At 37.6% G+C, this 13,615-nt stretch overlaps 1 protein-coding gene across 2 annotated transcripts in view; it reads right to left on the bottom strand.

Annotated features, from left to right (window-relative positions):
- Positions 1 to 108: 108 nt before the first annotated feature.
- Positions 109 to 13,615, bottom strand: part of PPP3R1 (protein phosphatase 3 regulatory subunit B, alpha) — a 37,870-nt gene continuing 24,363 nt past the window's right edge. For both annotated transcript variants that reach the window (XM_084515031.1, XM_084515032.1), the window contains 4 exons: positions 6,537 to 6,713; positions 4,720 to 4,779; positions 3,576 to 3,760; positions 109 to 2,273 (listed from right to left, as the gene is read on the bottom strand). In XM_084515031.1, the coding sequence (XP_084371157.1) occupies positions 2,226 to 2,273; positions 3,576 to 3,760; positions 4,720 to 4,779; positions 6,537 to 6,713 (470 nt within the window). In that variant the 3' untranslated portion in view covers positions 109 to 2,225. The remainder of the gene's footprint in view (positions 2,274 to 3,575; positions 3,761 to 4,719; positions 4,780 to 6,536; positions 6,714 to 13,615) is intronic.

Here is a 13,615-nt window from a genome sequence, read left to right as displayed (position 1 = left end):
GTCTTTACCAAGGAACAAAAAACTGAACAACTTTTCTTCTTAGAGCAGGGTGCAGAGCTGCCCTAAGGTTAACAAGAAGCATCTAGGTAAGTACTGAAGCACCCCAGCCAAGGTTCAAATATTTTATTTTATATTCATATAGTATGAAGGTTCTTATAGTTCCCACAACATATGATGTAGCATGCAGAGGAAAAACTAAACATTCAACGTAAATCATTTTTCCCCACACAAACTAAAAAACCTCATCCCTCCCCTTCCAATCCCCCTAAGGAAATAACGGTAGCACTAAATTTCTATAACGCCAGCCAAGATATGCACAAGCAAGTAAGAGAAAATCAAAAGCATTTGCTAAAATGTTTGTAACAAATACTTATGTACAAAAAATTCACAAAAGACTAGTTCCCCCTTGAAGCAGAGCACATGGCAGTTGACACTGGAACAGATACAACCACTGGCTGGGATTACAAGCCACGTACTGATCCAGAGGAAGAAAGTTACATGTAGTGGAGATTTTTGTTTTGAACATTAACATTTACCAAAGTTTGGCAACATTATCTTAAATTATGCAAATTATGTAAACAAGAGGAACATTTCAAATCGATCTACATGCAAAACTTCATGTCATGCAAGGACACCAAGCACCTGGATTTCTCTCTCACAGACAGAGCCCATGATGTGCAGCACTCAGTTGAAGGAACAGCTATGGCAGACAGGTGCTCGATAGAAGTAGGTTCAGACAACCTGCACTTTCCACTGCTGATTATAAAACAATTGTTTTTAATAGAAAAACTACTATACAGGAAAGATGTACTGTCCTAAAAAAATCTAGCAAATGTTTGTCTTCCAGCCAATAGTACCATTGCAGAAAAGGGAAGGGATGATATAAAGTTGTAAAACATGGCTCGCTACTTTTATATCACACAAATATATCAAGTTACCATCCATTACAAATTATGATATGGACAAATCTAGAAAAGAAAAAAAATTCTCCAGGCAAAGGACTGGAGAACCGCAAGAGGTATAAATTTAGATAGTGTGAAGTTTTCCTCCTCTATGGCATAGGTTAACAAGATTTTCCCCCTGTATGAATCCTATATACATATATATATTATATATAAAACATTACCAGTTATTTATGCTACCTGTAGTATTCTTTAAATGCAGAGGGGAAACTATCACTGTTGAAACAACAGAATTTAAATGGCAAGAACACTTTATAGTCTAAGAACTGTATAAAATAAGTAGATGGGAATCCTGCACACTTACGTAGGTCCTAATTCCATTAAGCTAAGCACAAGAGAAAATCATGAATGTGTCTAACACCTTGAGCAGCCGTATCTAAAATGAATCCAAAACAGCAGATGTGCACTAACCGTGGGACAGCTCTAACTGTTCCCGATCCCTAAGTGACAAAATCTAGTGGCCACCGAAGCATTCTGCAGTTACTATATGCACATGAGGGCTAGTTCTTGGCAGTAGCATTAAACTATATTCTCATATTAAGTAGAATTGTACTAAGTTATTTAGCAAAGAGACACAGTCCCTGGTAATATATTAACAGGTATAAATAAACTTAGTCTCCTGTGTTACAAAAAATGTCATTAAGGTAAAGTAATAAGAAGCAATGCTTTGTCAGCCAGTCAATATATAGAAACATCTGAACAGTCACAGGAAAAGGAAAAGAGTTGACCTAACACCCAGTTAAAATTTTACATTCTTCTACTATATATATAAAACTGTGTGAAATAAAAGTAAGGATGTATATCCATATATTGAACTGTTAATATTCTGCTTGGCACTTTGTACTCTAGTTTTGTTTCTGAATCAAGTATATTAAATTAAAGCCCACCTAGCTACTACATATAGAAAGCTACATATATATCTATATATAAATACACACACACATATATATATATAGATAGATATTTCCTTGTTATAAAAGATGAAGAAAAATAAATTAAAAAGCCAACCCCTTCCCTTTCTCCACCACACTGATATGCTCTTTCCATCTTTGCTGTCCTTCAGACTTTAAAGTGCTACACCGAGTTATTGAGAGAATAAAAGTTCAATAACACTTAGTTGGCTTCATGAGGCTCATGTTGGAAAATGTGGCTTCACAGAGAAAAATACTTCCATTTAAATACACAGAGAGCATTGCTGGACGTCTTGAGCAGATCTTCAGAGATGGAGAAGAAAGCAAAAGTGTTGGGTGGTGCCCTACAGAGTCACACATCTACCACCATCTTTTTGTGGATATCTAGGCCTCCTACAACCTGGGAGAAAAACAAGCGCTCGTAAGTAGGCAAGAATTGAAAATTGGCAAGACAGAACAAGCACACTTCATTCAAAAAGATGCATTTATCTCTAGTATAATCACAATACTCCTCTGGCCTCTTCAATCTAAACACTGCATGATATGCAAATTAATAAGATATTACCCAAGGTAATTATATTGTACAGGTTAGACAATCATGTAAGTTACACCATCTTGGCTTTCCTCCCCCTCATCTCATAGTCTGACCTTGTATTATGCTGCTACATGTTAACTGAAACACTAACTCATTTCTAAAACATCCTACAAAACCGTGCAGCTTTACAAAGAGAAGCAAGGAGCAACAGCAAAGCAACACCCTCAGTTTTTAAGACGTGCCTTTCATCTGCCTGTCCTGTTTCAAGAGCAGCACTCAAGGAGTTACTCACCCTGCAACTGACAAATCCCACTACCCCGGCCTCTGCAAAATCCCTGTGTGCTGCAGACCTGATAATCTCCCCAGGCTCTCTCTGCTCTGTGCAAAGATAAACCTTTCTCAAGAGTGATTTGGAGCAGACACCTAGTTTAGAGACAGGAGATTAACCTGAAGTTAACCTCTGGGGAACACACCTCTCCCCTCCAGCTACCACCTCTGAGGAAGACACTTTGTAAAAGAGAGATCCGCTGTGAAGTACTGCTTTCACAGCTTCCAGATCGTTTGAAGCATTTGTCTTCACTCAGCAGACTTACATGCCTGCCCACTGTTCTTTGATTTTTCCAGTCTATTCTGTTAAACAGCTAGAGACAGAACAACTGGAAGTGCTGTTTCTTTTTTAATCAAACCATTGAAAACAAAGAAAACCAGCCTCCTACGACAAGCCAGTCACTTGCAAATCATCTTTAAATTTGCCATTTTCTACCAGCATAAGGCCTGGTAGAAACCAACACACATCTTAAAGCTAGCTTGTTTTGTCTCTGTATTAGAGATTATTTTGAACTGGTCTTGCATTTAGTATGCCATAAAACAGCATAGGAATTGTGTTGCAAAAGTTGCTATTCTCTGAATGAAACCCTCCTCCCCTTCAGAGGCACTAGATTCAATGGGAAAATTGCATCCGCAACGAACCAACTCATGACTGACTCACACATCAGAAGACACGCTGCACTCTACTGAAAGCCAGAAGACAACAATGCCATCTATAATAATGCTGCGTTGTGAGGAGCTGTGGCCAGATCAGAAGAAACGCTCTGCTTTTACAACCTTACCCTTTATACTGTTTACCCTCCTTTTATTTAAAGTAAGTTTTCCTTAGAGGTTACTTACAGCACAGAATTCTTCAAAAGATATTCTCCCATCACCATCCTTATCTGCATTAATTATGGTTTTATCTACAATTTGCTGTAACTGAGTGTCTTTGAGATTGTTCCCAACCATCATCTTCAGCACCTGGAAGAGCTCTCCATTTGAGATATACCCATCTTTGTCCATATCATAAATGCGAAAAGCAACTGCAGAAGTAAAACATTAAAAAAAAAAAAAAACATTAAAAAACAACTTTCAACAACAAATGGGGTCAGAAAAGAGCAATAAGAATTTGTGTGCTTTGCAACAAGGCTGTGCAGGATTGTGTCATCACAAACAGAAAACCATACTGCAATTTAAGTGGGATATACTTTTAACACCTTTTCAGTTTCATTCTAAAAAAAAGCATGAAATATCAGGAACAAAACGAACAGTGTTACTACAGGACTTAGAAGAAAATATACTTAGGAAGTGTCAGCTAATACTGTTTTTAAGCCCCAACAGTAGAACCACCTTATAAACACTAAATTGGAAACTCTTCACTACCAGAATTAAAGTACCGAGGTAGCAGTTAATTTGCAAGGAAGACAAAAAAAATTGCAACCTTCTAAGGAAGGATGAATCAAAATCCCACCCTGCTGCTTTGCTGCAGTTTGACATAGGACTGAATTTATTTTTAAACATTTAAATAGAGCAGATTTCTTTCCTAAACCTCTATTGTGTCTTACGCTACTGAAAGCTACGTCCATGACTGAGCCTCTCCCCTCCCCACACCAAAGGCTTAGGACGTGTTCCTGAGATGCAGTTCTCAAACAAGAAGAAATTAGTGCTGTTCTACTGCAGCATCCAAAAAGCCATCTTATTTTTATGCTCCCGTAAAGCAAAGCACACTGCTAACAGTTTTCTGAAGTATACTTAAATATTATTTGCACTTCCCCCACCGCTGAAATCAGAAACAATTGAGGCACCCTCCTGAAACCTTCCATGAAGAAAAGAATGCTAGCAAACTCCTCACACAAATGAAAAATGTGAGTAAAAGCTTCCAAACTACCTTCATAATTTCCCACTTTCAAGGACAATCTGGACTTACTGTTTTATCAATATTAACTAATGAAAGTACATTTTTGAGCAGTCAGTTTTGTTAAGGAAAAATCAAAATACTTACACCTCAACTTCTGTTCCTTATCTCCTTTGACACTGAACTGGGAGACTCCTTCTATAAATTCTAAGGGATACAGCACAGAAAAACATTTACAAAAATAGTATATTTTTTAATAAAGCAAAGGAAACAGTGTTCAGAACTGGAGATATTTTAGGACTCTAAATTACTGCAAAATCTTTAATACATTGCTTACCCTGCAACACTTCAACTCACGTACTTGGACAAGTCTTTAGTGGGATGTACTTCAAACCCAGCACTGCACTCACTGAACAGATTTTTCCATGTCAGTATTAAGTAATTCTGAACTATGTTTTCAGCAGTCTCATAAAACCCCATCTCTACTAAATCTCTCGCCAAAAATATAAAACCTTGAGACGTGATGCACCTGGATGAGTTCCCATAACTAGACTACCCAGAGCTTTGAATGGTGAAAGTGACAACGGTGTGAAACTGCAACCATGGTACAGAAAAACAGAGGTATGGCAATATAGCATTAGATTGAAAGGCCTGCCACAGCTTCAGCAAATTTTGTGAAATTAAGTGAACAACTCAATACTGGGCTAGTAATTTTTTCTTTCTTGAACCATTGTGTTTCTGACAGGTTAAGAAAATCTCAGGTCCTTTAACAAAGCAATACAAGTTTCCTCACACCAGTGATTTTTTTTTGAGCTTCCCTGAGGCTGAAGTCAAGCGAGTCAAACTTTGCCAGATGACAACAGCAGAATTCATTACCACTGATTGCAACAGCATGATTTTACTACAGCAAACTGATTTTGACAACTTCCTGTTCCCACCCAAGAGAAACAGCTCTTGGTAATTTTGCTAATCACAGCTCAATGTCACACACAATATAGCATCATCTTTCCTCACTGCCTATTTTTCACATGGGGATTTTGAACTGTAAAACATCGTTTTGGAAACAGATACAATGGAAAAAGTCACGAAAAATCAACATTCCAGTTATACTGTAAGTCTGTAGAAGTTTGAGGGGGTTTGTAAAGTCAAAATCTTTGTCATTATTTTTTTCCTGTGTTCATTAACATGGATAATAATTTGAAAGGTCAGTCTGTCAGTATGAGATTTATTAACTTTCTTCAATTTAAAATAAAGAGCAAAAAATATCTGAACAACTTTTTCTATTCATGATCTATAAGAGACCTGTAATAGCTTGGACACCATCACTTCCAAGAGTAAGGTTGTTTTAACAAAGTAGAAAAAAAAGTTTTTTGACTGCTGATTCTTTTAACCAGAAATAGTTAAGATAAATCTAAAGCTTTGGAAAAATCTAAGTCTCTTGGTTTTGCCTCAAGTGTCTACCCAAAACCATAAAAAAGACTCCTGTAAGGGAAGTATCAACAGAAAAATATATATCACTTTCACAATTCAGAAAACCATTTTCAAAATACTTCAAAGGATATCTTGTAGCAAGTTTTGGGTAAATACAATTCAAGCAGAAACACAGCATTTGCAGTCTACCCCACTTTCTTTCATAATACTTCAGATAGCACCATGACTGGAAGTCTAAATCAGTGCACGTAAGAGATGCTTAATGAGTAGTCATAAATCAATAGGATCAGGAAAGCATATTACTAAAGACTTTGCTCTTTTAATCAATTTAGGCTGAACCGTTGCCCTAACACACCAGAGAATTTTTCTGGCTGGCAGTTTTACTGGCACTCAATTTCATTAGAAATTAGTATTTATTTTGATTAAGAAGTTTTCTACACCCATCCTTTCTTAACAGAAGTGAAATTTAAATTCTGAGTCTCCAGTTAATCTGATAAAAATGCCACCACCTCTCAGAAAGCATTGTATCTTACCTTTGAAGTCCACTTCTCCATTGCCATCTGTGTCAAATATATCTATTACTCGCTGTACTAACGGGTTCTGTTGCAATTCAGGTAAAGACATGAACTCTTCCACACTCAAAGAACCAGAGTTGTCCAAATCAAGCTTCTTAAATCTCTTTCCTAGTCGTTTAATCTCATCAGCATCAACTGGAAGGAGAAAAAAAAAAAAAAACACAACACCTATTCTTAGTATTTTTGGCTTCACAGTAAACCCTTTGCCAGTTAAACCCCACCACACGTTTCTCCCTAGCTTCCTAATCAGCATTTCTCCTATAGTATTAGGACCACAAAACACTTGCATGGAAGATTATAATGCCAAACTCTGAAAAAAAACAAGCCTTTTCATTTTATTTTAATTAAAACTTACCTTTTTTCCTCCCTGCACCAGCCATAATACAGTTAGCCTTGTGACTCACTGAACACCACATGCTGACACAACATTTTAAAGGATTGCAGATGCTTAGCTAGTTCTTAGTCAGAGAGCTCTTATAAATACCAGGTATAAAGAAATAAAAAAAGAGACCAAATTTCCTTGCAAGCACCTAGCATTAAGTTTACAGTAAACAACATAGTAAGTTATGAAGACAGTTACATTAGTGAATGTATTAGCACACCAAACACGAGACCTCCTGGCACACATGCCAAGTGAAGCAGGTTAGCAGGCTGGCTGCTGCCCAGCTACCACTCACCTACTCACTCATCACCCTGACAGATCTAAGATAATTTGTGTCTGTCCATCTCAAACAGGAAATAGACACGCATGTAGCCATAATATTCGTACCCCTATTTTCTGTCACAGAAGTTAGAACAGGTTCAGGTTCTGCAGTAGTACTGCTTCACCTCTCTTCACGTTTAAAGCAACCCTTAGTTACAGCATATACCTCGTACCCTACTTCGCATCTGATTTCTAGAGTAGACTAAAGCTATAAGCACATAATCACTCCTTAAAAGAAAAAAAAAAAAAAACACACACCCCACCTCTCTCTCCCTGTCAGTGCTGAAAAGCTTGAAATTTTTTTCTCCATAACAACCTAGAAATTTCCTATCAGCAGCTTGATTTAACACACTGAAGTTAGTTCACAAATTACTCACCATGTTTGGGTATGAAGGAGGAACTGTGGTTCGTAGGAAGTACTAGAAAGTGGCTAGCATACAACCAACCACAGCAAATACATCTTACAGCACCTGAAGGTTTCCAGCTTGCCATACAAGTTTCTTTCCTAACATTAACAATCTCCTCAAAATTTCTTAGCTGTGTTTAATGCATTTCCTCTGATAGCAAAATAAATTGTTTCTCAACTTCTGTGAGGCACAGGCATACCACCTCATCCATTTCACATCACATTAATACCCTCTTAGGCTTTTGCACAAGCACAACATAAAAACAAATAGCACTTTCTGATATTTAAGGACTGCCAACATGCAGAACTTTATGTTTAGAAATTGTAGCAGATTCAGAGACCAAAAGATTCCTCTACCAAAGTGGTCACAAACTTTCAATTAAGTTCCTTGATATCAGTGTTTACAACCAATGAAGATACATGCATTATTTAGTAACAATATTTAACTTCACTTTAGAATATCTAAAAAGCAAATTCAAAGTATTATCTATTGTGTACATAATACTGTCCTCTTACCAGATCAGTGAAGTGTCTGTCACTTCCAGTCTTAATAAAAAGGGTAACACTGACTAAAATTGAACTATTGCTCCCTAAGCAACCTGAAATACTTTATAGTTCTGTAATTTCACAAAATGACAATGGAGAAAAATTAAAGAAGCAGTAATATACCTGATCTTACCTCCCCTGCCACACAAATCAATGAGCTATGAATTACAAGTTTTGAACCATTAAGTTACATTTAAGAAAACCACGCGTATCCAAAAACAACTACAAAAAAAATACTAAACTAGAACACAAAGAGATGTCTGAGCCAGGCCTGAAGACCAGCAGCCACAGCATCACTGCCTCAGAATGCCAAAGCAGCATTCAGTAGAGTCCTGTCTCATGACAACTCCAGTCCATTTCCTCGTTTGGAAGCTGAAGTCCATGGTATTTTTCCTCTTAAGTATGTAAGAGGAGACCAAAAATGAAACCCAGAGTTCTGTCAACAGCCTGCCCTAAGTTGCGCTGATCACCTCATCCACAAGCCAGTCCAACACAGCTTTACACTCGCTTATTACACAAAAAATGACACTGAAGTACTGGACCAGTTCTGCCATCACACTCACCTGCTCCAAGAGATAGAGCAGAACTTCTGCAAGAGGTGCTAAGAAGGCAAACTACAAGGGTATTTTATCTCAAGCTAGTCTCTATGTTTTAACAGGACCTACCAATATGAATTCAAAAGCCACATCTTACTAGGATATTCAGAGACTGATCTACAGCACTGCTTGTCAGGATTGTGTGCTGTAACAGTGCTCTAACATCAGCTGCTAGGCGTACAAACCGCTGTTAACCAGTCATGCATGAGACCTTCAACTTACACAATCACAATACTTAAGAGGAGATGAAGCACTATTTTTTAATTTTTTTTTTTTTTTGAGGATCACAGTCAAGGATTTCAAGATTAAGGACAGTGAAGACAAGCATCAGAAATATGAAGACATTGGAGAGGCACCTAAGGAAACTACTCCAGAATGCTTTGTGTGTTTTGCTGAACAGTGGCAAAGCAGCAACCACTCAAATTATGAAATCACAAGTCTCCAGACAGTTCAATTGTAGTACAGAATGCAGATGCTGAGCAGAGATTCTAGGAGAAAAGAGTAATAGAAATTTTTCACTCCTAACTTTGACACATTCAAACAAGCGTTTGCCTGCAGTGGAGAGCTGAGGAGGTGCTACCCTTGGGAGGGGCAGAGCAGGGCGTGCAGGGACAGGGAGGTCAGAAAGCAGGAGTAACGAAACTGCATCTCTGCCAAAGCTGGCCATGCGTAGGTTTTGTCCAAAGCTTTGTTTCTGGCAGCAGACACAACATGGATGGGCATACTGGGAGAAAAAAATTCAAGGCAATCAGAGTAATTATGGCAACAGGCAAGTTTCCTTTAACAGTTCACATGTATAAAAGCTGCTGTTCATCAAGAACATATACATAAAATCAGCATCTGCAGATCAGTTTCTGAATTTTAATTGACTGAGCGTCTCCTATCAGAACAATTTTTTCTTTAAATACACTGCAAGCATCACCTAGATTTTTAAAAGGCCTAACTTAAAGAGCTTATACACTTAACGTCATATTTCAGTACATGCTTCTCTTTATAAAATGGCTTTCAAAAATTCAAAAAATAATAAAACTGATTTTATTTTGATTTTTAAAGCTTTCTTTGAAATTTGAAGAGGTTTTGCCTATCCTTTTTTCCTTCAGTTCAGCCATCACCTGTGACAATTCTCTCTGGCTGAGCTGAACCACATAGAGATTTTGCCTGGCTAGCTTTTAAGGAAAGAAGGCAAACATTTATTGTAAGAGCAAACTCCAATATTATCCTATGCATTTTTTGTTCAGACTTACTCTACAAATACACACCTACAACAGTCCTCACCTATGATGGACATGCCCCCTTCTTACAAGGCTGCTCTTTCCTTAGTATTTAGCAGCAGGCTGACTCTCCTAGAATTTCACATAGCTATCACTAAAGACCAGAGCAGTGAATTAAGTTATCAGAGGCTGAACAAAAATACTTCTTTCCTTCTTCTCTAAGGTCCCCTTACAGGCAACCTAATGCTCACACAAACATCCCGAAGCTCTACTGGAATGCAAGGCATAGGATAATCCTGATGAAGGTATTTGAGCCAGAAGGACTGATGGTGGCAGTAGCAGGCAGAATTTTACAAGACTCAAGCTCAGGAGACCAGGATAGAGATGAAAACACTGGGAAATCCAAGGAGGTCCAAGTCCACTGAAGTGTAAACAGGGTGATAACATCACTGAGCAGAATAAGGAGGATCAAGCTTTGTTTACATCATTTGAGGCAGAGCTTGCCTGTGACTCATCACAGTGGTCTGAGCTTCCTCGAGCTCTGGCTGCAGCGAGCGTTCTTCTAACCTCAAACTCAAGTTGGCCTTTTTTGTGCTCCGCTCAGCCACTGATGTAAGGCTCTGTGCTTCCCATGGCTTTTACACAGAAAAATATCCCATCAGCTTATCGCTCACGCCTGGCCTTACAGAAGATACTAACTAGCCAGGAATTATACCTGATGATTTTCTTAAGAATGCTTTGCTCATAACCCTCTAAAAATATCAAGTTACTCAGTTTTAAGTTTTTTCATAATCCAATTTATTTCATTCACCTTTTTAATTAAAGAAATATCAGTATTTCCAAAAGACTCCTCTTCCAAGCAAGTATTACAATTCCAGAGGCAACAATACCTGCTTCATATTCTGAACTCATTTGTGTACACCTAGAAATGCTATGAATCAGGTTAAAACACAACAACTACACACTTCCACGAAACAACATGCTAACAGATCTGTGTAACTCCATTTTAGTACACCAGCTTTATCTTCTAGCTGGATGCTATCTAATATGCTGCTACAGACTATTGAATATACCACTCCTTTCCTCAACACAGAACAGCAGAGAAGATGATCCATAAAGCATTTTAAAAAGTAAGTTTGTTTCAAGCTGTTATTCACATCACTGATGCTCAAGTAGTACTATAAAAGGCATTCAAGTGGCAACTCAAAAAGCCTCATTAAAAGCGCATCTGAAGAGCATTGCACTCTACTTCGAATTAAGTTATTTCAGAAAATCTGTTTTAGTGTTATTTTTTCCAGTCAAAGTCAAGGTGCACCTGCATGGTTAGTTTGCTATTAATGTGAGAGCCACAAGTAAAAGAATACCTTAAAATCCCCATCTCTTTAAAATCCACTAGATTCAGTGGTATTTTAACAGGGTAACTGCTTGTGTCTTCAAAAGTGCTGTGCATTCATTGTTGCAGATACACGATATGTATGTAGGCATCTGCACAGTGCACTAACCTGAGAAAAGCTGTACATCTCAGCAAAGAGGTCCACTGCTGAAATCTAAATGTTTATCTAAATATTTAAAGATGCACATAAAAGATTGGCTTTTCAGATACTCTTAAAATACTAACTTTAACTCATAACGAGAAAAAAATGAAGAGAAAATATGGTGACAGAAAGCCTGTATTACACTTCTTAAAATATCAGTGAAAATATTTTTCTAATGCTTTAACATGCTTGTGAAACATTAGAAAAAAGCTTTATAGGAAGAGAACATTACTAAATTTGAAGTGTTTCCAGATAAAAAAAATTACACATTTTCTATAAGAATGGACTGCAGAGATCTCAAAATAAAACAGAGGTGAGAGCTGTTGCTGAAGGTCTAGCCACAGCCTTGTCTGGTGCAGGAATATAATGTTTCAGAGCAGCAACCAAGACAGCCATTTCAGTCTTGGAGATCAAATTTCAAAAAGATGACGCCCTTGAGAACACATTCAACCACTTGTCTTGTATATGCTTACACGCAGCTGGTCTAATCCTTTTCATGACTTCAGATGTGTCAATTACAATTTCTAAGTTAGAAAAGAGGTACCAGTCTCCTTAACCTAAAACCAAAACATAAATATAAAACTGTTTTCTTCAGTTTTTTTGCTATGATATTTTTTTTCTTGTGGATAATTTGACAATTTGGTTCAAATCAATTTTTTCCATATGAAACAGCAGTAGATTTTCAGTAATTTCTCAAACAGCATGGCCAAGAAAGTAACATTATTTATTTATTTATTTTTAAGAAATCCAGCAATGCCAATTTACCTACAGAAAAATAATAGTATTCTGTTAATGGTATACATACCCTGCATAATATCCTGAATTTCCTTTCCATTACTGCAAACTTCAAAACAAAATTCTTATAAAGTCAGACACCAAGACAGCAGTGACTGCAGGGCCAGGTAGGGGGGTTATGACCCTGCCACCAGGGGAATAGCATAAATTTGTTACTGCTTTCAGTCACCCAGAAGTTTTCCAGTCAAAAATCCTTATCAAATGATCTTTAAGAACACTGTCCAGTCTGTACCCGTGGCCCTCAATCCCTAGATCTTTCACTTTACTCAGGCACGCAGAATCTTGAAGCACAGTGCACCCATTCCGGAGACCAGTCACAAACAAGAGGGACTTCTACAATAACTCCATCTTCCCCACTGTTTGTAGTTGCGTTGCCCAGACAAGCAGTGACACGCTCTCTACCGTGAGAAGGTCCATCAGAGCAGAAAGTTTTAATCATGCAAAACCTCAGATTTACATGATATCCTCAAAATACTGTTTAACCACAGAATATAACACAGAAATGATCTCCTCTGCAATAGAAGTGGGTAAACAAGCTCAGCAATGAACTTTTAGGTTAATAGTAGCCACAAATAAATACAGCTTGTCCCAGAATTAAAAGTTAATAGCAACTTACTGCTTACAACTCACACAGAGATATGGCTAATAAAAATCTTCAAAGGTCAACTTGTCTCTAAGGAAAATCTGACCAGTAGAGCAGTAGCATAAAAGCAGATACAAGATGCAGAAAAAGACTGATAATGTCTTCACTGCCTAGGAAGTTCTACCCACATACACGTACTTAACAAGATATAGATTGAGAGCGTAACACCACAGTGCAGTGCTTTAGTGAAGTGGGTAAGCTGCTCCTGCAAGTCTTTGCTAGCTGATGACAAACTAATTAACTTGGACATGCACTAGGCATTGCAGGCTTGCGAGTTATTAACAAAAGCCTCATTTCTCTGAAAAAACGCTTAGAAAAAGATGCCTCTGCATCTACTTATTTCACATTACTGCTTGACTTATGATGAGAGCTGGAATTCAATGACTAGCATTGTGAAAGTAGTCTAGAAGTTAATTCTGATTTTTAAACAAAAAAATCTTCAAATTAGGAACCAATTAACCAAAGAATAGTAATTCTATTAAGAGTTCATACATACATGCACAGGCCTATGCATGATTTAGTGCTGAACTGAAATGGTCAAGGAAAAAAAACAGTTAAAAATAAGTACATTCAGCATAACGCTTCCAGGACATTTCACAAGA

The sequence above is a fragment of the Aythya ferina genome (genome assembly GCF_964211825.1).
Source record: "Aythya ferina genome assembly, chromosome: 3".
Lineage (NCBI taxonomy): Eukaryota > Metazoa > Chordata > Aves > Anseriformes > Anatidae > Aythya > Aythya ferina.
This window is presented reverse-complemented; position numbering and strand designations above follow the sequence as displayed.